Source organism: Coregonus lavaretus (genome assembly GCF_964263955.1).
Source record: "Coregonus lavaretus genome assembly, contig: SUPER_35_unloc_2, whole genome shotgun sequence".
NCBI lineage: Eukaryota > Metazoa > Chordata > Actinopteri > Salmoniformes > Salmonidae > Coregonus > Coregonus lavaretus.
This window is the reverse complement of record NW_028167180.1, coordinates 4,424,161-4,451,709: the sequence shown is the minus strand read 5'-3', so window position 1 is coordinate 4,451,709 and position 27,549 is coordinate 4,424,161. Positions and strand designations below refer to the sequence as shown.

Here is a 27,549-nt window from a genome sequence, read left to right as displayed (position 1 = left end):
GTTGCAAATATATTACCAATTAAAAAGTATTCAGACCCTTTGCTATGAGACTTGAACTTGAGCTCAGGTGCATCCTGTTTCCATTGATCCTCATTGATATGTTTCCACAACTTGATTGGAGTTCACCTGTGGTAAATTCAATTGATTGGACATGATTTGGAAAGGCACACACCTGTCTATATAAAAGGTCCCACAGTTGACAGTGCGTGTCAGAGCAAAAACCAAGCCCTGAGGTCGAAGGAATTGACCGTAGAGCTCCGAAACAGGATTGTGTCGAGGCACAGATCTAGGGAAGGGTACCAAAACATGTCTGCTGCAATGAAGGTCCCCAAGAACACAGTGGCTTCCATCATTCTTAAATGGAAGAAGTTTGGTACCGCCAAGACGCTTCCTAGAGCTGGCCACCTGGCCAAAACTGAGCAATCAGGGGAGAAGGGCCTTAGTCAGGTAGTTGACCGAGAACCTGATGGTCACTCTGAAAGCGCTCCAGAGTTCCTCTGTGGAGATTGGAGAACCTTCCAGAAAGACCACCATCTCTGCAGCACTCCACCAATCAGGCATTTATGGTAGGGTGGCCAGACGGATGCCACTCCTCAGTAAAAGGCACATGAAAGCAAGATTCTCTGGTCTGATGAAACCAAGATTTAACTATTTGGCCTGAATGCGAATCATCACGTCTGGAGGAAACCTGGCACCATCTATACGGTGAAGCATGGTGGTGTCAGCATCATGCTGTGGGGATGGTTTTCAGCGGCAGGGACTGGGAGACTAGTCAGGATCGAGGGAGAGATTAACGGAGCTAAAGATCCTTGATGAAAACCTGCTCCAGAGCGCTCAGGACCTCAGACTGGGGAGTGGCTTCGGGAAAAGTCTCTGAATGTCCTTGAGTGGCCCAGCCAGAGCCCGGACTTGAACCCTATCAAACATCTCTGGAAAGACCTTAAAATAGCTGTGTAGTGACGCTCCCCATCCAACCTGATAGAGCTTGAGAGGATCTAAAAAGAATGGGAGAAACTCTCCAAATACAGGTGTGCCAAGCTTGTAGCGTCATACCCAAGAAGACATGAGGCTGTAATCCCTGCCAAAGGTGCTTCAACAAAGTACTCAGTAAAGGGGCTGAATACTTATGTAAATGTGATATTTCAGTTTATTTTATACATTTGCTAAAATTTGTAAAAACCTGGTTTTGCTTTGTCATTATGGGGTATTGTGTGTAGATTGACAAGGGGGAAAAAAACAATTTTATTCATTTTAGAATAAGGCTGTAACGTAACAGAATGTGGAAAAAGTCAAGGGGTCTGAATACTTCGCAAATGCACTAATATCTGAGTTCATGCTTTCTTCCATTCCTGTGAGTCATTAAGTCAAGGAGTTGATCTGTCTCTGGTTGCTTTAACTTTATCAGTACTACAGTGTTAAACACTTGTTATTGTGGAGAGGATTTACAGTGCCTTGCAACAGTATTCATCCCCCTTGGCGTTTTTCCTATTTTGTTGCATTACAACCTGTAATTTAAATTGATTTGGATTTCATGTAATGGACATGCACAAAATAGTCCAAATTGGTGAAGTGAAATGAAAAAAATAGTTTGTTAAAAAAATTATAGAAAATAAATAACGGAAAAGTGGTATGTGCATACAGTGGGGGAAAAAAGTATTTAGTCAGCCACCAATTGTGCAAGTTCTCCCACTTAAAAAGATGAGAGAGGCCTGTCATTTTCATCATAGGTACACGTCAACTATGACAGACAAAATGAGGGAAAAAAATCCAGAAAATCACATTGTAGGATTTTTTATGAATTTATTTGCAAATTATGGTGGAAAATAAGTATTTGGTCACCTACAAACAAGCAAGATTTCTGGCTCTCACAGACCTGTAACTTCTTCTTTAAGAGGCTCCTCTGTCCTCCACTCGTTACCTGTATTAATGGCACCTGTTTGAACTTGTTATCAGTATAAAAGACACCTGTCCACAACCTCAAACAGTCACACTCCAAACTACACTATGGCCAAGACCAAAGAGCTGTCAAAGGACACCAGAAACAAAATTGTAGACCTGCACCAGGCTGGGAAGACTGAATCTGCAATAGGTAAGCAGCTTGGTTTGAAGAAATCAACTGTGGGAGCAATAATTAGGAAATGGAAGACATACAAGACCACTGATAATCTCCCTCGATCTGGGGCTCCACACAAGATCTCACCCCGTGGGGTCAAAATTATCACAAGAACGGTGAGCAAAAATCCCAGAACCACACGGGGGAATCTAGTGAATGACCTGCAGAGAGCTGGGACCAAAGTAACAAAGCCTACCATCAGTAACACACTACGCTGCCAGGGACTTAAATCCTGCAGTGCCAGACGTGTCCCCTTGCTTAAGCCAGTACATGTCCAGGCCCGTCTGAAGTTTGCTAGAGTGCATTTGGATGATCCAGAAGAGGATTGGGAGAATGTCATTTGGTCAGATGAAACCAAAATATAACTTTTGGGTAAAAACTCAACTCGTCGTGTTTGGAGGACAAAGAATGCTTAGTTGCATCCAAAGAACACCATACCTACTGTGAAGCATGGGGGTGGAAACATCATGTTTTGGGGCTGTTTTTCTGCAAAGGGACCAGGACGACTGATCCGTGTAAAGGAAAGAATTAATGGGGCCACGTATCGTCAGATTTTGAGTGAAAACCTCCTTCCATCAGCAAGGGCATTGAAGATGAAACGTGGCTGGGTCTTTCAGCATGACAATGATCCCAAACACACCGCCCGGGTAACGAAGGAGTGGCTTCGTAAGAAGCATTTCAAGGTCCTGGAGTGGCCTAGCCAGTCTCCAGATCTCAACCCCATAGAAAATCTTTGGAGGGAGTTGAAAGTCTGTGTTGCCCAGCGACAGCCCCAAAACATCACTGCTCTAGAGGAGATCTGCATGGAGGAATGGGCCAAAATACCAGCAACAGTGTGTGAAAACCTTGTGAAGACTTACAGAAAACGTTTGACCTGTGTCATTGCCAACAAAGGGTATATAACAAAGTATTGAGAAACTTTTGTTATTGACCAAATACTTATTTTCCACCATAATTTGCAAATAAATTCATAAAAAAATCCTACAATGTGACTTTCTAAAAAAAATTTCCTCATTTTGTCTGTCATAGTTGACATGTACCTATGATGAAAATTACAGGCCTCTCTCATCTTTTTAAGTGGGAGAACTTGCACAATTGGTGGCTGACTAAATACTTTTTTTCCCCACTGTATATATTCACTCCCTTTGCTATGAAGTCCCTAAATAAGATCTGGTGCAACCAAATACCTTCAGAAATAACATAATTAGTTAGATTGCACACAGGTGGACTTTATTTAAGTGTGACATGATCTCAGTATATATACACCTGTTCTGAAAGGCCCCAGAGTCTGCAGCACCACCAAGCAAGCGGCACCATGAAGACCAAGGAGCTCTCCAAACAGGTCAGGGACAAAGTTGTGGAGAAGTACAAATCGGGGTTGGGTTCTAAAAAAATATCTGAAACTTTGAACATCCCACAGAGCACCATTAAATCCATTGTAAAAAAATTGAAAGAATATGGCACCACAACAAACCTGCCAATAGAGGGCCGCCCACCAAAACTCACGGACCAGACAAGGAGGGAATTAATCAGAGAGGCAACAGAGACCAACGATAACCCTGATGGAGCTGCAAAGCTCCACAGCGGAGATTGGACTATCTGTCCATAGGACCACTTTAAGCCGTACACTCCACAGAGCTGGGCTTTACGGAAGAGTGGCCAGAAAAAAGCCATTGCTTAAAGAAAAAAATAAGCAAACACATTTGGTGTTTGCCAAAAGACATGTGGGAGACTCCCCAAACATATGGAAGAAGGTACTCTGGTCAGATGAGACTAAAATTGAGCTTTTTGGCCATCAAGGAAAACGCCATGTCTGCCGCAAACCCAACACCTCTCATCACCCGGGGAACTGCATCCCCACAGTGAAGCATGGTTGTGGCAGCATGCTGTGGGGATGTTTTTCATCGGCAGGGACTGAGAAACTGGTCAGAATTGAAGGAATGATTGATGGCGCTAAATACAGGGAATTTCTTGAGGGAAACCTGTTTCAATCTTCCAGGGATTTGAGACTGGGACGGAGGTTCACCTTCCAGCAGGACATTGGCCCAGCGTCGTCCAGGGTAGGGGAGGGAATGGCCGGCAGGGATGTAGCTCAGTTGGTAGAGCATGGCGTTTGCAACGCCAGGGTTTTGGGTTCGATTACCACGAGGGGCCAGTATGAAAAATTAAAAAAGTGCGTCTGCTAAATGACTAAAATGTAAATGTAAATTTAACCCTAAGCATACTGCTAAAGCAACACTCGTGGTTTAAGGGGAAACATTTAAATGTCTTGGAATGGCCTAGTCAAAGCCCAGACCTCAATCCAATTGAGAATATGTGGTATGACTTAAAGATTGCTGTACACCAGCGGAACCCATCCAACTTGAAGGAGCTGGAGCAGTTTTGCCTTGAAGAATGGGCAAAAATCCCAGTTGATACATTTACATCATTTAGCAGACGCTCTTATCCAGAGCGACTTAGAAATTGGTGCATTCAATTTATGATAGCCAGTGGGACAACCTCTTTTTTTTATTGGGGGGTGGGGGAGGGGGGGTTAGAAGGATTACTTTATACTATTCCATGTATTCCTTAAAGAGGTAGGGTTTCAAGTGTCTCCGGAAGGTGGTCAGGTGACTCCGCTGTCCTGGCGTCGTGGGGGAGCTTGTTCCACCATTGGGGTGCCAGAGCAGCAAATTGCTTTGACTGGGCTGAGCGGGAACTGGGCTTCCGCAGAGGTAGGGGAGCTAACAGGCCAGAGGTGGATGAACGTAGTGCCCTCGTCTGGGTGTAGTGTCTGATCAGAGCCTGAAGGGAAGGAGGTGCCATTCCCCTCACAGCTCCGTAGGCAAGCACCATGGTCTTGTAGTAGATGCAAGCCTCCACTGGAAGCCAGTGGAGTGTGCGGAGGAGTGGGGTGACATGAGAGAACTTAGGAAGGTCGAACACCAGACGGGCTGCGGCGTTCTGGATAAGTTGTAGGGGTTTAATGGCACAGGCAGGGAGCCCAGCCAACAGCGAGTTGCAGTAATCCAGACGGGAGATGACAAGTGCCTGGATTAGGACCTGTGCCGCTTTCTGTGTAAGGTAGGGTCGTACTTTGCGAATGTTGTAGAGCATGCACCTGCAGGATCGGGTCACCGCTTTGATGTTAGCGGAGAACGACAGGGTGTTGTCCAGGGTCCAAGCTTATAGAGCCATACCCTCTATATAGAGCCATACCGTGGTCCTCTGTAGCTCAGCTGGTAGAGCACGGCGCTTGTAACGCCAAGGTAGTGGGTTCGATCCCCGGGACCACACATACACAAAAAATGTATGCACGCATGACTGTAAGTCGCTTTGGATAAAAGTGTCTGCTAAATGGCATATTATTATTATTATACCCCAAGAGACTAGCAGCTGTAATAGCTCTCCAAGGGGGCTCTACAAAGTATTGACTTTGGGGGGTGAATAGTTATGCAAGTTTTATTTATTGTTTGTTGCACAATAAAACATATTTTGCATCTTCAGTGGTAGGCATGTTTTGTAAATCAAATGATACAAACCCCCAAAAAATCTATTTTAATTTTTGGTTGTAAGGCAACAAAATAGGAAAAATGCCAAGGGGGGGGGGGGAGGGGTGAATACTTCCGCAAGCCACTATATAATCACACCATTCTTTTAATTCATGTAATTGAATGAATATATCAGAAACTCTTCATTTTTGTTACATTACAAATCTAACCTATGTTGTGTGACTTCTGCCTTAGCTTATTTCTTCCCATATCAAAATGAATTGCAAGCTGACCTTGATTTTTCAAGTACTATTTTCCTTTTCCTTCTGTAGTTTCTAGAAATTAACAAAAGCCCTGACGATTTATTTTCCCTCAGTACCTCCTGCTCCGGACCAGTTAACTGTTGACACCACATCAGGTACTGTTAGCTGGAGCCAGCCACCAGGATTGGACCAAACCCAACATCATTACCAGATCTCCTACCACTGTCCAGGGACAAAACCCCACTACACTACCACATCTTCACACAGCATCACTCTCTCTGACCTGCAATGTGGGACTCAGTACTCTGTCACTGTCTGCACTGTGCTGGAAAATGGAAGGCAAAGTAAACCTGTGTCAACAACCCTCACCACAGGTAATAAAGTACCCAACTTAAGTATTATATCTAGTGTCAAAGTTGATTAAACTTTAACTAGTTATCAAAATAACTATGATCTAATCATAATGGATGTGTCAGCATTGGATGTAAAGGTACAGGATCTTCCCTGATGAGAAATATATCATGGTGAATTCCCTGGATCTCATAATGCAGTTTGGTGCTGAAATCATTAATGCTTCCCATTAGTGTGTGTCAATATATCAAGTAGTTGATCTGCCTCTGCTTGCTTTAACTTTATCAGTACTAGTGTAAAACACTTCTTATTGTGGAGAGGATTTATAATCACAGCATTCTTTATATAGAAACAAATTGGTGTGGCGGTGACAATGTAGCAGCACCGTTAATAAATGAATACAGCAGAAACCCCTAATTTATGTTACTTTACAAATCTAACCAATGTTGTGTGACTTCTATTGTTTTTTTAACGTATTTCTTCCCATATCAAAAGGAATTGCACGCCGGCCATTTCTACTTTTCCTCCTGTAATATATTTCTGGAGTTTAACTGTAGCTGCACTAACAATAATGTATTTTCCCTTAGTACTTCCTGCTCCAGACCAGCTGACTGTTGACTCAGTGGACACCACATCAGCTGCTGTTAGCTGGAGCCAGCCACCAGGATTGGACCAAACTCAACATCATTACCAGATCTCCTACCGCTGTCCATGGACAGAACCACACATCACTACCACATCTTCACACAGCATCACTCTCTCTGACCTGCAATGTGGTACTCAGTACTCTGTCACTGTCTGCACTGTGCTGGAAAATGGAAAGCAAAGTCAACTGGTGTCAACAACCCTCACCACAAGTAAGGAAGTAACCTACTAAAGTATTATGTCTGGTGTTAAAGTTTATTTTTATCTAGTTATCAAAACAGACTAAGCTAAATTAACAAATCATAATGGATGTGTCGGTTTTACGTTCCCAAAAGACAAATACAATGTCATCGCTCACAGAAAAGGGAACTAACAAAGATAATCACGTCGGCAACCAAACCAAAAACAGAAAGGGTTTCAAAAGGGGTTCTGAAAGGCACCATAGGGTTGCCCACTGAAAGATGGCAAAGCCACTAGTAAGGGATTCTAAAAGACACCCACCATGGATGCCCACTAAGGTTTACCTCCAAAAAGACAAACTAAAAGACAAAACCACACCAACTCAGGATCTGGAGTAAAAAGGATATGGAGCTAAATAAACAGGAGTTTCTGGCTAAATGCCCTAGCATGAGGTGTAGCTCGCCCAACATCTCTCCAATTCATGCACTGGGCCAGCAGGTCTTAAAGGGCCAGCAGGTCTTAAAGGGCCAGCAGGTCTTAAAGGGCCAGCAGCTCTTAAAGGGCCAGCATAGCTGTAACACATCCTGACTAACGAGGTGACTAGCATGAGACCTAGCATGAGGTGTAGCTCGCCCAACATCTCTCCAATTCATGCACTGGGCCAGCAGGTCTTAAAGGGCCAGCAGCTCTTAAAGGGCCAGCAGCTCTTAAAGGGCCAGCATAGCTGTAACACATCCTGACTAACGAGGTGACTCCAATCAGAGCGCCCAACCTAGTCAACCTCGAAATGGATGGAGAAACCGTAACAGAACCGAAACCCATAAAAGTCAGCATGGGATGTAATGGTACAGTATCTTCCCTGATGAGAAATATATATGATGGTAAATTCCCCAGATGTTGTAATGCAGTTTGGTGCTGAAATCATTAAACGTTGTTTATAGTACAGTAACTGAATTCATGCTTTCTTCCATTCCTGTGAGTCATTAAGTCAAGGAGTTGATCTGCCTCTGGTTGCTTTAACTTTACCAGTAGTACAGTGTAAAACACTTGTTATTGTGGAGAGGATTTATGATCACATTATTTTAATTTCTATTAAATATTTTTTGGAGTGGCAGCAACAATTTAGCAGCACAGCACCGTCGCTAAATGAATATAGCAGAAACCCTTTATTTTTGTTACTTTACGAATTCAACTTTTGTTGTGTGACTTCTGTTTTTAGCTTATTTCTCCCCAAACCTAAAATAATTGCAAGGCTGCCTTTTCTACTTTGATTACTATTTTACTTTTCGTCCTGCAATTTACTTTTCGTCCTGCAACTGTAACACTGACAATAATGTGTTTTCACTTAGTACTTCCTGCTCCAGACAAGCTGACTGTTGACTCAGTGGACACCACATCAGCTGCTGTTAGCTGGAGCCAGCCACCAGGATTGGACCAAACTCAACATCATTACCAGATCTCCTACCGCTGTCCATGGACAGAACCACACATCACTACCACATCTTCACACAGCATCACTCTCTCTGACCTGCAGAGTGGTACTCAGTACTCTGTCACTGTCTGCACTGTGCTGGAAAATGGAAAGCAAAGTCAACTGGTGTCAACAACCCTCACCACAGGTAAGGAAGTACCCTACTAAAGTATTATGTCTGGTGTCAAAGTTTATTTATTTTTAACTAGTTATCAAAATGACTGAACTAATCATAATGGATGTGTCAGCATGGGATGTAAAGGTACATTATATTTTCTACTTTGACTAATATTCTACTTTTCCTCCTGTTAAAGATGATAGAAATCCTCATCATTTGAGCGTAATTATTTCTCTATAGCCTTTACTTTCTCACTCTGAACGCGAATGGGTGTGACTTCTTGACAATGATCACAATGGCTCCAATGCACAGCGTCCCTGGAGCAATTAGGATTATTTGCCTTGCTCAAGGGCACAGCAACATATTTTTCACCTTGTCTGCTCCGGCATTCGAACCAGCAACCTTTCGGTTACAGGCCCAACACTGTAACCTCAAGGCTACCTGCCTCTACCTTAACCCTACCTACAGTGTCCTCTGTTAATATTGAGGCTACCTTCCTCTACCTTACCCCTACCTACAGTGTCCTCCATTAATATTGAGACTACCTGCCTCTACCTTACCCCTACCTACTGTGTCCTCCGTTAATATTGAGACTACCTGCCTCTACCTTACCCCTACCTACAGTGTCCTCCGTTAATATTGAGACTACCTGCCTCTACCTTACCCCTACCTACAGTGTCCTCTGTTAATATTGAGTCTACCTGCCTCTACCTTACCCCTATCTACAGTGTCCTCTGTTAATATTGAGGCTACCTGCCTCTACCTTACCCCTATCTACAGTGTCCGTTAATATTGAGGCTACCTGCCTCTACCTTACCCCTACCTACAGTGTCCTCCGTTAATATTGAGACTACCTGCCTCTACCTTACCCCTACCTACAGTGTCCTCTGTTAATATTGAGGCTACCTGCCTCTACCTTACCCCTATCTACAGTGTCCTCTGTTAATATTGAGGCTACCTGCCTCTACCTTACCCCTACCTACAGCGCCCTCCGTTAATAATGAGACTACCTGCCTCTACCTTACCCCTACCTACAGTGTCCTCCGTTAATATTGAGACTACCTGCCTCTACCTTACCCCTACCTACAGCGCCCTCCGTTAATAATGAGACTACCTGCCTCTACCTTACCCCTACCTACAGTGTCCTCCGTTAATATTGAGACTACCTGCCTCTACCTTACCCCTACCTAGTGGCCTCCGTTAATATTGAGGCTACCTGCCTCTACCTTACCCCTACCTACAGTGTCCTCCGTTAATATTGAGGCTACCTGCCTCTACCTTACCCCTACCTAGTGTCCTCCGTTAATATTGAGACTACCTGCCTCTACCTTACCCCTACCTACAATGTCCTCCGTTAATATTGAGGCTACCTGCCTCTACCTTACCCCTACCTACAGTGTCCTCCGTTAATATTGAGGCTACCTGCCTCTACCTTACCCCTATCTACAGTGTCCTCTGTTAATATTGAGGCTACCTGCCTCTACCTTACCCCTACCTACAGTGTCCTCTGTTAATATTGAGGCTACCTGCCTCTACCTTACCCCTACCTAGTGTCCTCCGTTAATATTGAGACTACCTGCCTCTACCTTACCCCTACCTACAGTGTCCTCCGTTAATATTGAGACTACCTGCCTCTACCTTACCCCTACCTAGTGTCCTCCGTTAATATTGACACTACCTGCCTCTACCTTACCCCTACCTACAGTGTCCTCCGTTAATATTGAGGCTACCTGCCTCTACCTTACCCCTATCTACAGTGTCCTCTGTAGTTATTGGGACAGTGCAGCATTTCTTCTTATGGCTCTATACTCCAAAAGTTTGGATTTGAAATAATGACTATGAGGTTAAAGTGCAGACCGTCAGTTTAATTTGATGGTATTTTCATCCATATCGGGTGAACCATTTAGAAATAACATCATGTGTAATACAGTAGTTAAGAGTTTAGTATTCTCAGAATATCAGGCGCGGGCTGATAAATCTACGTTTTCACATTGCATTTTCTTTTAGGGGGCAGGAGAATTAACGAGGATACTTTGAGCGCTTTAATCATAATTTTTACATTGCAAACATTAACTATACTTTTTCATGCCACGAAAGGTAGCGGATCCGGCCAAATAGGTTCTGTAACGCATCAGTCCAAACTGGAGAGGTGCCGGATCCTGTTCCCGCAGGATCCAGCTCAAATAAAGCACTGATGATACAAGTAAAACACATTAACACATTACCAAAGATCTTACTTTAATAATGTGTGATTCAGTACATTTTCAGTGGTGGAAGAGACCCTCCAGAGTTGCTGCAGTGTGTGTTATACTGGCTGTGATCATAGGCCTGTGGGATTCCTGTAAGTTTTTTATATATTTTTTTTTACTAAAACATTTGTAGTCAATGTTGTGACAGTTACACATTTTGATTTGACTTTTCCCTTTTACAGATGCCACTGTAGCGCGAGACCAGCTACAGAATAGTCTAAATACCAGGACCACAGAGAGAGACCAGCTACAGAATAGTCTAAATACCAGGACCACCGAGAGAGACCAGCTACAGAATAGTCTAAATACCAGGACCACAGAGAGAGACCAGCTACAGAATAGTCTGAACACTAGAACTATGGAGCGTGACCAGCTACAGAAGGAGATAGAAAGGCTGAATTGTAATATCAAAGGTAAGGACAGCCCTGTTTTAAATACAGAGAAATAAACACATACAGTTGAAGTCGGAAGTTTACATACACCTTAGACAAATACATTTAAACTCAGTTTTTCACGATTCCTGATATTTAATCCTAGTAAAAATTCCCTGTCTTAGGTCAGTTAGGATCACCATTTTATTTTAAGAAATAATAATAGTAGAGTGATTTATTTCAGCTTTTATTTCTTTCATCACATTCCCAGTGGGTCAGAAGTTTACATACACTCAATTAGTATTTGGTAGCATTGCCTTTTAAATTGTATAACTTGGGTCAAACGTTTCGGGTAACCTTTCACAAGCTTCCCACAATAAGTTGGCTGAATTTTTGCCCATTCCTCCTGACAGAGCTGGTGTAACTGAGTCAGGTTTGTAGGCCTCCTTGCTCGCACACACTTTTTCAGTTCTGCCCACAGATTTTCTATAGGATTGAGGTCAGGGTTTTGTGATGGCCACTCCAATACCTTGACTTTGTTGTCCTTAAGCCATTTTGCCACAACTTTGGAAGTATGCTTGGGGTTATTGTCCATTTGGAAGACCCATTTGCGACCAAGCTTTAACTTCCTGACTGATGTCTTGAGATGCTGCTATATCCACATAATGTTCCTTCCTCATGATGCCATCTATTTTGTGATGTGCACCAGTCCCTCCTGCAGCAAAGCACCGCCACAGCATGATGCTGCCACTCCTGTGCTTCACGGTTAGAATGGTGTTCTTCGACTTGCAAGCGACCCCCTTTTCCTGCAAAAATAACGATGGTCATTATGGCCAAACAGTTCTATTTTTGTTTCATCAGACCAGAGAACATTTCTCCAAAAAGTACGATCTTTGTCCCCATGTGCAGTTGCAAACCGTTGTCTGGCTTTTTTATGGCGGTTTTCGAGCAGTGGCTTCTTCCTTGCTGAGCGGCCTTTCAGGTTATGTCGATATAGGACTCGTTTTACTGTGGATATATATACTTTTGTACCTGTTTCCTCCAACATCTTCACAAGGTCCTTTGCTGTTGTTCTGGGATTGATATGCACTTTTCGCATCAAAGTACGTTAATCTCTAGGAGACAGAACGCGTCTCCTTCCTGAGCGGTATGACGGCTGCGTGGTCCCATGGTATTTATACTTGCGTACTATTGTTTGTACAGATGAACATGGTACCTTCAGGCATTTGGAAATTGCTTCCAAGGATGAACCAGACTTGTGGAGGTCTACAAAAAAAATTCTGAGGTCTTGGCTGATTTCTTTTGATTTTCCCATGATGTCAAGCAAAGAGGCACTGAGTTTGAAGGTAGGCCTTGCAATACATCCACAGGTACACCTCCAATTGACTCAAATGATGTCAATTAGCCTATCAGAAGCTTCTAAAGCCATGACATCATTTTCTGGAATTTTCCAAGCTGTTTAAAGGCACAGTCAACTTAGTGTATGTAAACTTCTGACCCACTGGAATTGTTATACTGTGAATTGTAAGTGAAATAATCTGTCTATAAACAATTGTTGAAAAAATTACTTGTATCATGCACAAAGTAGATGTCCTAACCGACTTGCCAAAACTATAGTTAGTTAACAAGAAATTTGTGGAGTGGTTGAAGAACGAGTTTTAATGACTCCAACCTAAGTGTATGTAAACTTCCGACTTCAACTATACATTGCCTTCGGAAAGTATTCAGACCTCTTTTTCCACATTTTGTTACGTTACAGCCTTATTCTAAAATGGATTAAATAAAGAAAAAATCCTCAGCAATCTACACACAATACCCCTTGACAAAGCGAAAACATGTTTTTAGATTTTTTTGGCCAATTTATAAAAAATTAAAAAACAGAAATACCATATTTACATAAGAATTCAGCCCCTTTGCTATGAGACTCGAAATGTATCCTTGAAATGTTTTCACAACTTGGTTGGAGTCCACCTGTGGTAAATTATACTCATTGGACATGATTTGGAAAGGCACACACCTGTCTATATAAGGTCCCACAGTTGAGAGTACATGTCAGATCAAAAACCAAGCCATGAGGTCGAAGAAATTGTCTGCAGAGCTCCGAGACAGGATTGTGTCGATGCACAGATCTGGGGAAGGGTATCAAAAAATGTCTGCAGCATTGAAGGTCCCCAAGAACACAGTGGCCTCCATCATTCTTAAATGGAAGATGTTTGGAACCACCAAGACTCTTCCTAGATCTGACCACCCGGCCAAACTGAGCAATCGGGGGAGAAGGGCCTTGGTCAGGGAAGTGACCAAGAACCTGATGGTCACTCTGACAGAGCTCTATAGGTCCTCTGTGGAGATGGGAGAACCTTCCAGAAGGACAACCATCTCTGAGGCACTCCACCAATCAGGCCTTTATAGTAGACGGAAGCCATTCCTCAGTAAAAGGCACATGAAGACAAGATTGCCTGGTCTGATGAAACCAAGATTGAGCTCTTTGGCCTGAATGCCAAGTGTCACATCTGGAGGAAACCTGGCACCATCCCTACGGTGAAGCATGGTGGTGGCAGCATCATGCTGTGGGGTTGTTTTTCAGCTGCAGGGACTAGGAGACTAGTCGGGATCAAGGCAAAGATGAACGGAGTAAAGTGCTTATATCCTTGATGAAAACCTGCTCCAGAGTGCTCACAACCTCAGACTGGGGCGAGGTTCACCTTCCAACAGGACGACGACTCTAGGCACACAGCCAAGACAATGCAGGAGTGGCTTCGGGACAAGTCTCTGAATGTCCTTGAGTGGCCCAGCCAGAGCCCGGACTTGAACCCGATCGAACCTCTCTGGAGAGACCTGAAAATAGATGTGCAGTGACGCTCCCCATCCAACTTGACAGAGCTTGAGAGGATCTGCAGAGAAGAATGGGAGAAACTACCCAAATACAGGTGTGCCAAGCTTGTAGCATCATACCCAAGAAGACTCAAGGCTGTAATCGCTGCCAAAGGTGCTTCAACAAAATACTGAGTAAAGGGTGTGAATACTTATGTAAATGTGATAGTGTTTTTTATTTTAAATAAATTAGCAAAAATGTCTACAATTTTTTTTTTTTCTTCCCTTTCGTCATTTATGGGGTATTGTGTGTAGATTGATGAGGTAAAAAAAAACAATTTAACACATTTTAGAATAAGGCTGTAACGTAACAAAATTTGGAGAAAGTGCGAAGGTATATGCACAACTACAGACACAAGACATACAGTGCTGCTTGAAAGTATGTGAACCCCTTGTGCAATTACAGATTTTCTGGTTTTACCATGAAATCTTCATTTAATCAGAACCAGTCTTTTTTTATCTGACATAACAGGTTTATATTTACCAATACCATATGTTGGTGTAGAGGAAATCATGCCTGTAGTAGAAAAACACAGTTTAAAAGGAATTAGTGCAGGTGCAAAAATAAGTGAACCCCAAGTTGCATTGATTAAATCAAGTAGGTAAGTAAAATCAGGTGGGTAAATAATTAGCAACCAAATGAACCAATCCAAAGGAGAGATCATTAGGAAAGAGTTTGGGCGGGTTTCTGATAAATAGAAACCTGGTCAGTTTGGTGTTACTCATCCAGGTGAATGCAAAGCACTCCATGCCGAGAGGAAAGGAGATCTGAGGACATCAGGACGAGGGTAGTGAGAGCACATGAGTCTGGGGAAGGCTATAAAATCATCTCAAAAAGATTTGAGCTCCATCAGTCCACTGAGGCAAATCATTTACAAATGGAGAGCATTTAACATGACAGCAACTCGGCCTAGGAGTGGATGGACTTATCCCCAAGGTCCACAAGAACAATCATAAATCAGGTAAAAGCCAACCCAAACATCTTAGAGATTTGCATACCTCCCTTGCTGCTTCTCAGATAACTGTGCATGCTTCAACAATAAGATTACTGAATCGAAATGCCATTCATGGGAGGGTTGCTAGGAAGAAGCCTCTGCTGTCAACAAAGAACCAAACTGCCAATCTTAACTTTGCCATGGACCACTTGGACAAACCTGAAGGTTTCTGGAAGTCCATTCTCTGGACCAACAAGTCCAGAATTGACCTTTTTGGTCACAATCAACACCCCGCGATGTTTGGTGAAAACCCAACGCCTCCTACCACTAAAATAACCTTAACCCAACGGTCAAGCATGGTGGTGGGAATGTCATGATATGGGGCTGCTTTTCCTCCTCTGGACCTGGACAACTCCACATCATTAAGGGAACCATGAATTCTGAGGTATACCAGGAGATTATTGAACAGAAGCTCAGGCCATCAGTCAAGGATCTAAAGCTGGGCCGAAAATGGATCTTCCAACAAGACAACGACCCAAAGCATAAAAGCAAATCTACCAAACAATGGCTCAAGAGAAAGAAGTTTTGTGTTTTGGATTGGCCAAGTCAAAGTCCTGACCTAAATGACTAAAATGTAAAATGTAAATCCAATCGAGATGCTGAGTAAGAAGGAGTGCGCAAAAATCCCTCAAATGAGATGTCAGAGACGAATTACTGGCTATAGGAGACGTTTAGTCCAAGTTATCGCTGCTAAAGGAGGTGCTACAAGCTATTGACTGAAGGGTTTCACATATTTTTGCACACAACAAATCTAACTTTCTGTTACAGTGAGGGAAAAAAGTATTTGATCCCCTGCTGATTTTGTGTGTTTGCCCACTGACAAAGACATGATCAGTCTATAATTTTAATGGTAGGTTTATTTGAACAGTGAGAGACAGAATAACAACAACAAAATCCAGAAAAACGCATGTCAAAAATGTTATAAATTGATTTGCATTTTAATGAGGGAAATAAGTATTTGACCCCTCTGCAAAACATGACTTAGTACTTGGTGGCAAAACCCTTGTTGGCAATCACAGAGGTCAGACGCTTCTTGTAGTTGGCCACCAGGTTTGCACACATCTCAGGAGGGATTTTGTCCGACTCCTCTTTGCAGATCTTCTCCAAGTCATTAAGGTTTCGAGGCTGATGTTTGGCAACTCGAACCTTCAGCTCACTCCACAGATATTCTATGGGATTAAGGTCTGGAGACTGGCTAGGCCACTCCAGGACCTTAATGTGCTTCTTCTTGAGCCACTCCTTTGTTGCCTTGGCCGTGGGTTTTGGGTCATTGTCATGCTGGAATACCCATCCACGACCCATTTTCAATGCCCTGGCTGAGGGAAGGAGGTTCTCACCCGAGATTTGACGGTACATGGCCCAGTCCATCGTCCCTTTGATGCGGTGAAGTTGTCCTGTCCCCTTAGCAGAAAAACACCCCCAAAGCATAATGTTTCCACCTCCATGTTTGACGGTGGAGATGGTGTTCTTGGGGTCATAGGCAGCATTCCTCCTCCTCCAAACACGGCGAGTTGAGTTGATGCCAAAGAGCTCCATTTTGGTTTCATCTGACCACAACACTTTCACCCAGTTCTCCTCTGAATCATTCAGATGTTCATTGGCAAACTTCAGACGGGCCTGTATATGTGCTTTCTTGAGCAGGGGGACCTTGCGGGCGCTGCAGGATTTCAGTCCTTCACAGCGTAGTGTGTTACCAATTGTTTTCTTGGTGACTATGGTCACGCTACAGAAACAGGAGCAGGAGCCTAGATCCTATGAGCTGTTCCGGACTCTCTCAAGCCAAGGCTCGTGCAAAGCTACTCACTTATTGAATGTGTGATTAAATAGTAGTTGCAAAAGTTACATTTAATGTGAAAATGTCACACATACACTGAAGAAAAAAATATATAAACGCAACATGTAAAGTGTTGGTCCCATGTTTCATGAGCTGAAATAAAAGATCCCAGAAATGTTCTGTATGTACACATTTGTTTACATCACTGTTAGTGAGCATTTCTCTTTTGCCAAGATAATCCATCCACCTGACAGGTGTGGCATATCAAGATGCTGATTAAACAGCATGATAATTACACAGGTGCACCTTGTGTTGGGGACAATAAAAGGCCACTCTATAATATGCAGTTTTGTCCACTACACAATGCTATAAATGTCACATTACATTTACGTCATTTAGCAGACGCTCTTATCCAGAGCGACTTACAAATTGGTGCATTCACCTTATAGCCAGTGGGATAACCACTTTACAATATATATATATATATATATTTAAAAAAACATTTTGGGGGGTGGTGTAAGGGGGGTTAGAAGGATTACTTCATCCTATCCCATGTATTCCTTAAAGAGGTGGGGTTTCAAGTGTCTCCGGAAGGTGGTGAGTGACTCCTCTGTCCTGGCGTCGTGAGGGAGCTTGTTCCACCATTGGGGTGCCAGAGCAGCAAACAGTTTTGACTGGGCTGAGCGGGAACTGTGCTTCCGCAGAGGTAGGGGGGCCAGCAGGCCAGAGGTGGATGAACGCAATGCCCTCGTTTGGATGTAGGGACTGATCAGAGCCTGAAGGTACGGATGTGCCGTTCACCTCACAGCTCCGTAGGCAAGCACCATGGTCTTGTAGCAGATGCGAGCTTCAACTGGAAGCCAGTGGAGTGTGTGGAGGAGCGGGGTGACGTGAGAGAACTTGGGAAGGTTGAACACCAGACGGGCTGCGGCATTCTGGATGAGTTGTAGGGAGGGAGCCCAGCCAACAGCGAGTTGCAGTAATCCAGACGGGAGATGACAAGTGCCTGGATTAGGACCTGTGCCGCTTCCTGTGTAAGGCAGGGTCGTACTCTCCGAATGTTGTAGAGCATGAACCTACAGGATCGGGTCACCGCCTTGATGTTAGCGGAGAACGACAGGGTGTTGTCCAGGGTCACGCCAAGGCTCTTTGCACTCTCGCTCTCTTGAAGACGGAAGGGACATAGCCAGTGGTCAAGGATGAGTTGATGAGCAAGGTGAGGTAAGGGAGAAAGTCACCGGAGATGGTCTGGAGAAGAGAGGAGGGGATAGGGTCAAGTGGGCAGGTTGTTGGGCGGCCAGCCTTCACAAGTCGCAAGATTTTATCTTGAGAGAGAGGGGAGAAAGAAGTCAAAGCATAGGGTAGGGCAGTGTGAGCAGGACCAGCAGTGTCATTTGACTTAACAAACAAGGATCGGATGTCGTCAACCTTCTTTTCAAAATGGTTGACGAAGTCATCCACAGAGAGGGAGGGGGAGGAGGATTCAGCAGGGAGGAGAAGGTGGTAAAGAGCTTTCTAGGGTTAGAGGCAGATGCTTGGAATTTAGAGTGGTAGAAAGTGGTTTTAGCAGCAGAAACAGATGAAGAAAATGTAGAGAGGAGGGGGTGAAAAGATGCCAGGTCCGCAGGGAGTCTAGTTTTCCTCCATTTCCGCTCGGCTGCCCGGAGCCCTGTTCTGTGAGCTTGCAATGAGTCATCAAGCTACGGAGCAGGAGGGGAGGACCGAGCCGGCCGGGAGGATAGGGGACATAGAGAGTCAAAGGATGCAGAAAGGGAGGAGAGGAGGGTTGAGGAGGCAGAATCATGAGATTGGAGGGAGAAGGATTGAGCAGAGGGAAGAGATGGTATGATGGAAGAGGAGAGCGTAGCGGGAGAGAGAGCGAAGGTTGCGACGGCGCATTACCATCTGAGTAGGGGCAGAGTGAGTAGTGTTGGAGGAGAGCGAGAGAGAAAGGGATACAAAGTAGTGGTCGGAGACATGGAGGGGAGTTGCAGTGAAATGAGTAGAAGAACAGCATCTAGTAAAGATGAGGTCAAGCGTATTGCCTGCCTTGTGAGTAGGGGAGGACGATGAGAGGGTGAGGTCAAAAGAGGAGAGGAGTGGAAAGAAGGAGGCAGAGAGAAATTAGTCAAAGGTAGACGTAGGGAGGTTGAAGTCACCCAGAACTGTGAGGGGTGAGCCTTCCTCAGGAAAGGAACTTATCAAGGCGTCAAGCTCATTGATGAACTCTCCAAGGGAACCTGGAGGGTGATAAATGACAAGGATGTTAAGCTTGAATGGGCTAGTGACTGTGACAGCATGGAATTCAAATGAGGAGATAGACAGATGGGTCAGGGGAAAAAGAGAATGTCCACTTGGGAGAGATGAGGATTCCTGTGCCACCACCCCGCTGACCAGATGCTCTCGGGGTATGCGAGAACACATGGTCAGACGAGGAGAGAGCAGTAGGAGTAGCAGTGTTTTCAGTGGTAATCCATGTTTCCGTCAGCGCCAAGAAGTCGAGGTACTGGAGGGTTAGCTAGAAAGCTAGAATAGTTAGCATACTAGCTAGCCATTGCTTTCAGACAAAGAAGAAACCCCTCCTCCCACGGCACGAACACACAGAGAGAGCCAAGCTAACGTTAACTAGTCACCCATGTCCTGAATTCCCTTGAACGACTCTGGCTACCAGTATGTAAAAACAAAACACAAATGTAGGTTATAACTTACCCCTAGCAGCTACTGTTAGCTAGCCAAGTGCAAAGCTAGCCACTGAATTGACTCAGCCAGTTCGCGTCTGTTCGCTAGGTCGTTCCAGCTATTGTTTAGTAGCTATCCAGGTAGCAACAAGCTAGCTAAATTTCAAGCACAGTAGCCACTTAGTACCTAACGTTAACGCTTCAGACAATGAGGTTAGAAAAACAGCTGAATGGTAGGCATTATTGTATGTAATTATTGTAGGCAGCTAGCTGGCGTAAATACAGGTACTCTCAGGCGTGAAACAACTATCCACAGTTGCTAATAGTTACCAGTAGCTACCCGCTAGCTAGTCCAGGTAGTGGGTTAGCTAGATTCATGCTTCACCGGGCTCAGCCGAATACAATACTAACCTACAATAATTAAATACAACAACCCACGATAACTACCTACAATACCTAACTACAATCTAAATACATAGTTTAAGCTTTACTCGACAAAGCCCAAACTATGTATATAAGCTATATAAGCCAAGCTTACCTCCCGCCAGAGAGAGACACAACCTCACCCGACGACAACGACGACTCTTCACATGTTTTGAGGGAGCATGCAGTTGGCATGGTGACTGCAAGAATGTCGACCAGAGCTGTTGACAGATAATTGAATGTTCATTTCTCTACCATAAGCCACCTCCAATGTCGTTTTAGTGAATTTGGCAGTACGTCCAAACGGCCTCACAACTGCAGACCACGTGTAACCACGCCAGCTCAGGACCTCCACATCTGGCTTCTTCACCTGCCACCCAGACAGCTGATGAAACTGTGGGTTTGCACAACCAAATAATTTCTGCGCAAACTGTCAGAAATCGTCTCAGGGAAGCTCATCTGCATGTAGCAATTCCTGGAATCTGAAAATGTCCCAGTTCTTCCAAGGCCTGAATACTCACCAGACATGTCACCCATTGAGCATGTTTGTGATGCTCTGGATCGACGTGTGCAACAGTGTGTTCCAGTTCCCGCCAATATCCAGCAACTTTGCACAGCCATTGATGTGGAGTGGGGCAATATTGACTGATTGCCTTATAAACTGTAACTAAGTATAATCTTTGAAATTGTTGCATGTTGCGTTTATATTTTTGTTCAGTGTAAAAGCTATAGGCAAACAGGCAATTCACACAAACAATTGCTCTGTGAAATCCCCAGAACATTTGAATTATTACCTAAAGCTGCAAGGTGACATCTCAATCAGCTCATTGGAAGAGTTTATTTGAATATTTTATTACTTTTCTATGTCATGTTCTTTTTTTATTTTTCATACATTATTTTTTGTAACATTTGAGTGTCAAATATAGTAAAAATGTCAAACTTCTAGGGTCCTGTCCTGAAGGATGGAGAAGGTTTGGCAGCAGATGTTACTATCTCTCTACTGAGAGGAAATCCTGGACTGAGAGTAGACAGGACTGTCTGGAGAGAGGAGCAGACCTGGTGATCATTAACAGTGAAGAGGAACAGGTGAGAGACAGAGACAGAGAGAACTACTGTATTCATCATGTATTATTAACAATGCTTTTTCTGTGCCACCACAACAGGCATTCATCAATGGGTTTGAATCAGTCAATTGGGTCTGGATTGGTCTGACTGACTCTGTTACTGAGGGGACCTGGAAATGGGTGGACGGCACCCCACTGACCACCCCAAGGTAAGAGACTACTGCTCTAATAACACTGACCACCCCAAGGTAAGAGACTACTGCTCTAATAACACTGACCACCCCAAGGTAAGAGACTACTGCTCTATAATAACACTGACCACCCCAAGGTAAGAGACTACTGCTCTATAATAACACTGACCACCCCAAGGTAAGAGACTACTGCTCTATAATAACACTTCCACCCCAAGGTAAGAGACTACTGCTCTAATAACACTGACCAACCCAAGGTAAGAGACTACTGCTCTATAATAACACTGACCACCCCAAGGTAAGAGACTACTGCACTAATAACAATGACCACCCCAAGGTAAGAGACTACTGCTCTATAATAACACTGACCACCCCAAGGTAAGAGACTACTGCTCTATAATAACACTGACCACCCCAAGGTAAGCGACTACTGCTCTAATAACACTGACCACCCCAAGGTAAGAGACTACTGCTCTATAATAACACTGACCACCCCAAGGTAAGAGACTACTGCTCTATAATAACACTGACCACCCCAAGGTAAGAGACTACTTCTCTAATAACACTGACCACCCCAAGGTAAGAGACTACTGCTCTGATAACACTGACCACAGTGTAAGGAGTAGGACTGATTCTCTGTGTTGTTCATACTCTAGGTTCTGAGAGTGTGGCCAGTCTAACTCTGTTGTTTCTACTGCAGGTATTGGTGGCATGGAGAGCCTGGTGGTGGTGGAGTGGAGAACTGTGTTGAAATCTATTACATGTCATCAGGCCAAAGAGTATGGAGGGATTATGAGTGTTCATTTTCACAACAATGGATCTGTGAGAAAGAGGCTTCTCATAGGTAATTTCTCTGCACTGCTGATTAATCTACTTTATGTTAATGATGGTCTGAAGACTGGCGTGATTTGGTAGAATGGTACTCTGAACTACAGGTAGGAGACAAACACACATTCACACACACACACACACACACACACAGATCTGAACCTGAGTCTCCAACGGGAGAAAAAAACCTCTTAGTTAGAGGAATTTCCCTTTTGGGCCGAGACACTGATTTTGAAGTTGCAGGCGGGGCTACCTCATCACGTGACCATGAGCAACCAATCATGACCGACACATGTCCGCTACACAAGCTGACACAATCATTTATTAATATGTCAAACAATGAGTTGTATAATAGGGGTATATCATTCAATAGCCGCTGTCAATCAATTACTGTTGTTTTACAGTACTAAATACATTTGAAATGACTGTATATGTTTCAGATATACTGTATGTTTGCTTCTTTTGCTTTTATCATACTGAACATAAACAATGTCTACGTCCTGCTATTTTAATAAATCATTTAACCTAGATTAAAGACACTTCCTGTCTAATACATTATTGTTCTGTACTCTGTTTTATCTAACATGATATCTAGAAGGACAAGACACCTCTCTGCTTCATACTTGATCTAATATTAACATAGATTTTAGAAGGACAAGACACCTCTGTTTTATACTTTATTTAATATTCACATGGAATCTAGAGGGACAAGAAACCTGTTTTATACTTTATTTAATATTCACATGGAATCTAGAAGGACAAGACACTTCTCTGCCACTTATGGATAGAGTGTGAATGTTACTGTTTCCATTTTAACTCATATTTTTTAACCTCTTTGCAGTGACAACACCAGAATGAAGGGTTGGGTCATAAATAACCATCAGTTATGAAAACAGTGTCTATGATTTTGTTACTAAACTAACTGGGACTAATCATTGACTACAGTAGGACAGGTGGCAATGACCTCCAGATATCAGAGAGACAGCCTTAGGCATGGTGTGTGTGAGATTCATGTATGATTCATGTAAAAGTATATACATCAGTGGAGGCTGCTGAGGGGTGGACGGCTAGTAATAATGGCTGGAACAGAGCAAGTAGAATGGCATCAAACACATAGAAACCATGGGTTTGATACCAATTCTGCCAAGAGTGTGCAAAGCTGTCATCAAGGCAAAGGGTGGCTATTTGAAGAATCTCAAATATAAAATGTTTTTATTTGTTTAACACTCTTTTCGTTACTAAATGATTCCATATGTGTGTTATTTCATAGTTTTGATGTCTTCACTATTATTCTACAATGTAAAAAAAAAAAAAGATAAACCCTTGAATGAGTAGGTGTCCAAACTTTTGACTGGTACTGTACATCGTTACTGTTGTTGGTTAGATAGCAAATTTTACCCATATACAGTGAGGGGAAAAAAGTATTTGATCCCCTGCTGATGTTGTACGTTTGCCCACCGACAAAGAAATGATCAGTCTATAATTGTAATGGTAGGTTTATTGGAACAGTGAGAGACAGAATAACAACAACAAAAAACCAGGAAAAACGCATGTCAAAAATGTTATAAATTGATTTGCATTTTAATGAGGGGAAATAAGTATTTGACCCCCTCTCAATCAGAAAGATTTCTGGCTCCCAGGTGTCTTTTTATACAGCACGCTCTTAAAGGGAGTGCTCCTAATCTCAGCTTGTTACCTGTATAAAAGACCAGTCCACAGACGCAATCAATCAGATTCCAAACTCTCCACCATGGCCAAGACCAAAGAGCTCTCCAAGGATGTCAGGGACAAGATTGTAGACCTACACAAGGCTGGAATGGGCTACAAGACCAACGCCAAGCAGCTTGGTGAGAAGGTTGGTGCGATTATTCACAAATGGAAGAAACACAAAAGACCTGTCAATCTCCCTCGGCCTGGGGCTCCATGCAAGGTCTCACCTTGTGGAGTTGCAATGATCATGAAAACGGTGAGGAATCAGCCCAGAACTACACAGGAAGATCTTGTCAATGATCTCAAGGCAGCTGGGACCATAGTCACCAAGAAAACAATTGGTAACACACTACGCCGTGAAGGACTGAAATCTTGCAGCGCCCGCAAGGTCCCCCTGCTCAAGAAAGAACATATACAGGCCTGTCTGAAGTTTGCCAATGAACATCTGAATGATTCAGAGGAGAACTGGGTGAAAGTCTTGTGATCAGATGAGACCAAAATCGAGCTCTTTGGCATCAACTCAACTCGCTGTGTTTGGAGGAGGAGGAATGCTGCCTATGACCCCAAGAACACCATCCCCAACATCAAACATGGAGGTGGAAACATTATGCTTTGGGGGTGTTTTTCTGCTAAGGGGACAGGACAACTTCACTGCATCAAAGGACGATGGACAGGGCTATGTTCCGTCAAATCTTGGGTGAGAACCTCCTTCCCTCAGCCAGGGCATTGAAAATGGGTCGTGGATGGGTATTCCAGCATGACAATGACCCAAAACACACAGCCAAGGCAACAAAGGAGTGGCTCAAGAAGAAGCACATTAAGGTCCTGGAGTGGCCTAGCCAGTCTCCAGACCTTAATCCCATAGAAAATCTGTTGAGGGAGCTGAAGGTTCGAGTTGCCAAACGTCAGCCTCAACCTTAATGACTTGGAGAAGATCTGCAAAGACGAGTGGGACAAAATCCCTCCTGAGATGTGTGCAAACCTATTTGGCCAACTACAAGAAACGTCTGACCTCTGATTGCCAACAAGGGTTTTGCCACTAAGTACTTAGTCATGTTTTGCAGAGGGGTCAAATACTTATTTCCCTCATTAAAATGCAAATCAATTTATAACATTTTTGACGTGTTTTTCTTGATTTTTTTGTTGTTATTCTGTCTCTCACTGTTTAAATAAACCTACCATTAAAATTATAGACTGATCATGTCTTTGTCAGTGGGCAAATGTACAAAATCAGCAGGGGATCAAATACTTTTTTCCCTCACTGTAAGTTTTGATGTGAAGTCAGTCAAAACACCTCAAAACAAGACATGGTATGAATGACAAGATGAAACAAGCCACTCCCCACATGGCAGTTTCTTGTAATTCTTACTAGCAATCTGGCCATCCAGAATCCAGAACCACTTTTATATTCCCCAGCAAGAAAGCCAAATAACGTAGATCAAATAGAAGGGGAACTAACAAAGAGTCACTGACCACAACCAAAAAGAAACCGGTGCTTTTTAGGAGGGGTTCTGAAAAACACTCATGGAGATGTCCACTGGAAGTTGACTAGCAACAACAACTGGAACCTAGAAGACACCCACCATGAGCGCCCACTAAAATTGCCCAAGAAGAGCCAAACAAAAGAAAAAACCCAAACTGAAAGACAGGAAGCAAACCAAAAAGTGGAGCAAAACGAAATCAGGGAAGATCAGACAAAGGCATGTTTTCATAGAAATCAAATAGGGAGCACCAACTAAAAGGTGTTGACCCTCCACATCTCTCAACACAACTGGAGCACTGGGCCAACACCTTCGACTAATGAGATGGACAAGCCAGCACAGGTGTAACACATGGTGAGTTCGAATTAAGCAGCGCGTCGAGTAAATATGGTGAAGACGAATGTTCTGAATGGACAATAGTAGTATCGAAAACTGGAACAAAAAGGAAATTGTCTAAAACTGGAGTGGAAGATACGTGTGTAAATGATAATGAATGGCTTCTTGTTGGGATGTGTTTGTTGAGTAAGGATATGGGAAACACGTTTGAGGTGTCAAAAATGGTGAAGTATGCGCTGGGAAAAGTGGAGTCTGTCAGAGTGACCAGGAGTGGTCTTATTTTGATTCATTGTATTTCTGAAGAGCAGATGAAGATTGTAGTGGGCCTCAAAAGAATCCGGACAACAGAAGTTTTATGTTTTGAACTTCGGAGTAGAGCATCCGTCAAAGGAGTCATCTCAGGGGTGATAACAGATGTTCAGGTTGAATACCTGAAGAGAATTCCTGGTGTGGTTGGTGCTCGGCGTCTGACCCGCTGGGTGAATGGAGAAAAATAAGAAAGTCTGTCGGTCCTGTTGTTTTTTGATAAAGAGCAAATACCTGCGTATGTGAAGCTTAGTTATGTAAGATACGCCGTAAGAGCTTTCGTTCCCAAACCACTGCAGTCTAAGAATTGTAAAGGATTTGGCCATGTTTCAACGGTGTGTGCAGACAAACAGAGTATACTGAAGAAAGGTGTGTAGAAGGACGACGGTGTTGCAATTGTGGTGGGGATCATGATCCTGAGTTCCTGGAGTGACGTGTAAGGGTGAAGGAGATTGAGGTGGCAAAAGTTAGCGGTCAATCGAATCTCCTATGTGGAGGTGATTAAAATAATTGAGAAAACAAGTGATGCTAGTGAAGAGATGGTAGTGGATACACCACAGCATGTAGTAAATGTTTGCTGCCAGACAAAACATACCCTGTGTGTTAAAAAGGTGGATTTTGTTGCGTTCCTTGCCACAGTTATAAACTGTACGGCACAAGTCTCAAAGAAGTCGAAGAAACTGGACATTATTGTGGCTGCAGCAGAAAGGTTTTTGGGACTCAGGGATTTTACATCCAAAGACTTACAAGGTTGTACTGGAAGACCCGCGCTCCCATGTTCCCCTTGAGCCTGTGTAGGGATCAGATCTGTTTTATTTATATATTTTTAACAGAAAAGTTGTTTGATTTATTAGATTTATTCATTTTTTGGTCATTTTTTGGTAGTTCAGTTTTTTTCAGGGGAATCCTGTTTCCATCCCGCATAGTAGGTGGCGGGATACACATTCAATTGTGTGATCGCCAAGATACCATAGAAGAAGAAGGTGTAAGACATACTGACTAATGTTCTAACATCCAACCTCAAAATAGAAATGGAAAAACCAAAGCCTGTAACACATTACCCCGTAAGACAAGTTTGCTCACAACCAACAGAAAGTTTCTTCCATCTCTCACAATATGATCAACTTAAACATTGCCTCCTTCAATATAAACATGGTGTCTACTGGCTGTCAACACTTAAAGACAAGACAAAACAGACACTTTTTTTTCCTTAACTTTTATTTAGTTGCCTAAAACGCAGAAGTTTTGAGAAACATAGGTAAAATCACGTACGTTTCTATAACTTTTAACCAAAGCAAAACGAATGCCCAAAACGGCAAAACGTGCAGTCAATAAATTGTGAGCCAGAGCTACACACTGGCTAAACACAAAACACAAAACGTATTGACTGCCCACCCTTGAAAGACAATCAGCAACCAAGTTGTCCTTACTGCAGATATGTCTGATTTCAAGGGGAAAACTCCCCCTGCTCCTACGTCGCTGGAGTCGGTGTACAAAGCAAATGGACGACGGAAATCTGGAGCAGTTAGCACTGGTGAAGAGACCGAAAAGGTCTTAGCATTTCATAACATGAACGGAAGACAAAGGTAGGAAAACAAACAGTCAGGAGTGACAAAAGCAGACAACTCTTTGGCGCTCTGAGTTAGAGAAACATAGGTAAA

At 43.4% G+C, this 27,549-nt stretch overlaps 1 protein-coding gene across 2 annotated transcripts in view; it reads left to right on the top strand.

Annotated features, from left to right (window-relative positions):
* LOC311110114 (receptor-type tyrosine-protein phosphatase H-like) overlaps positions 1-22,794 on the top strand; it is a 31,974-nt gene extending 9,180 nt beyond the window's left edge. For both annotated transcript variants that reach the window (XM_084188683.1, XM_084188684.1), the window contains exons 6-13: positions 5,960-6,220; positions 6,785-7,054; positions 8,372-8,641; positions 10,869-10,952; positions 11,043-11,273; positions 20,919-21,058; positions 21,136-21,245; positions 21,928-22,794. In XM_084188683.1, coding sequence (XP_084044809.1) covers positions 5,960-6,220; positions 6,785-7,054; positions 8,372-8,641; positions 10,869-10,952; positions 11,043-11,273; positions 20,919-21,058; positions 21,136-21,245; positions 21,928-22,075 — 1,514 coding nt within the window. In that variant the 3' untranslated portion in view covers positions 22,076-22,794. The remainder of the gene's footprint in view (positions 1-5,959; positions 6,221-6,784; positions 7,055-8,371; positions 8,642-10,868; positions 10,953-11,042; positions 11,274-20,918; positions 21,059-21,135; positions 21,246-21,927) is intronic.
* The last annotated feature ends 4,755 nt before the right edge of the window (positions 22,795-27,549 follow it).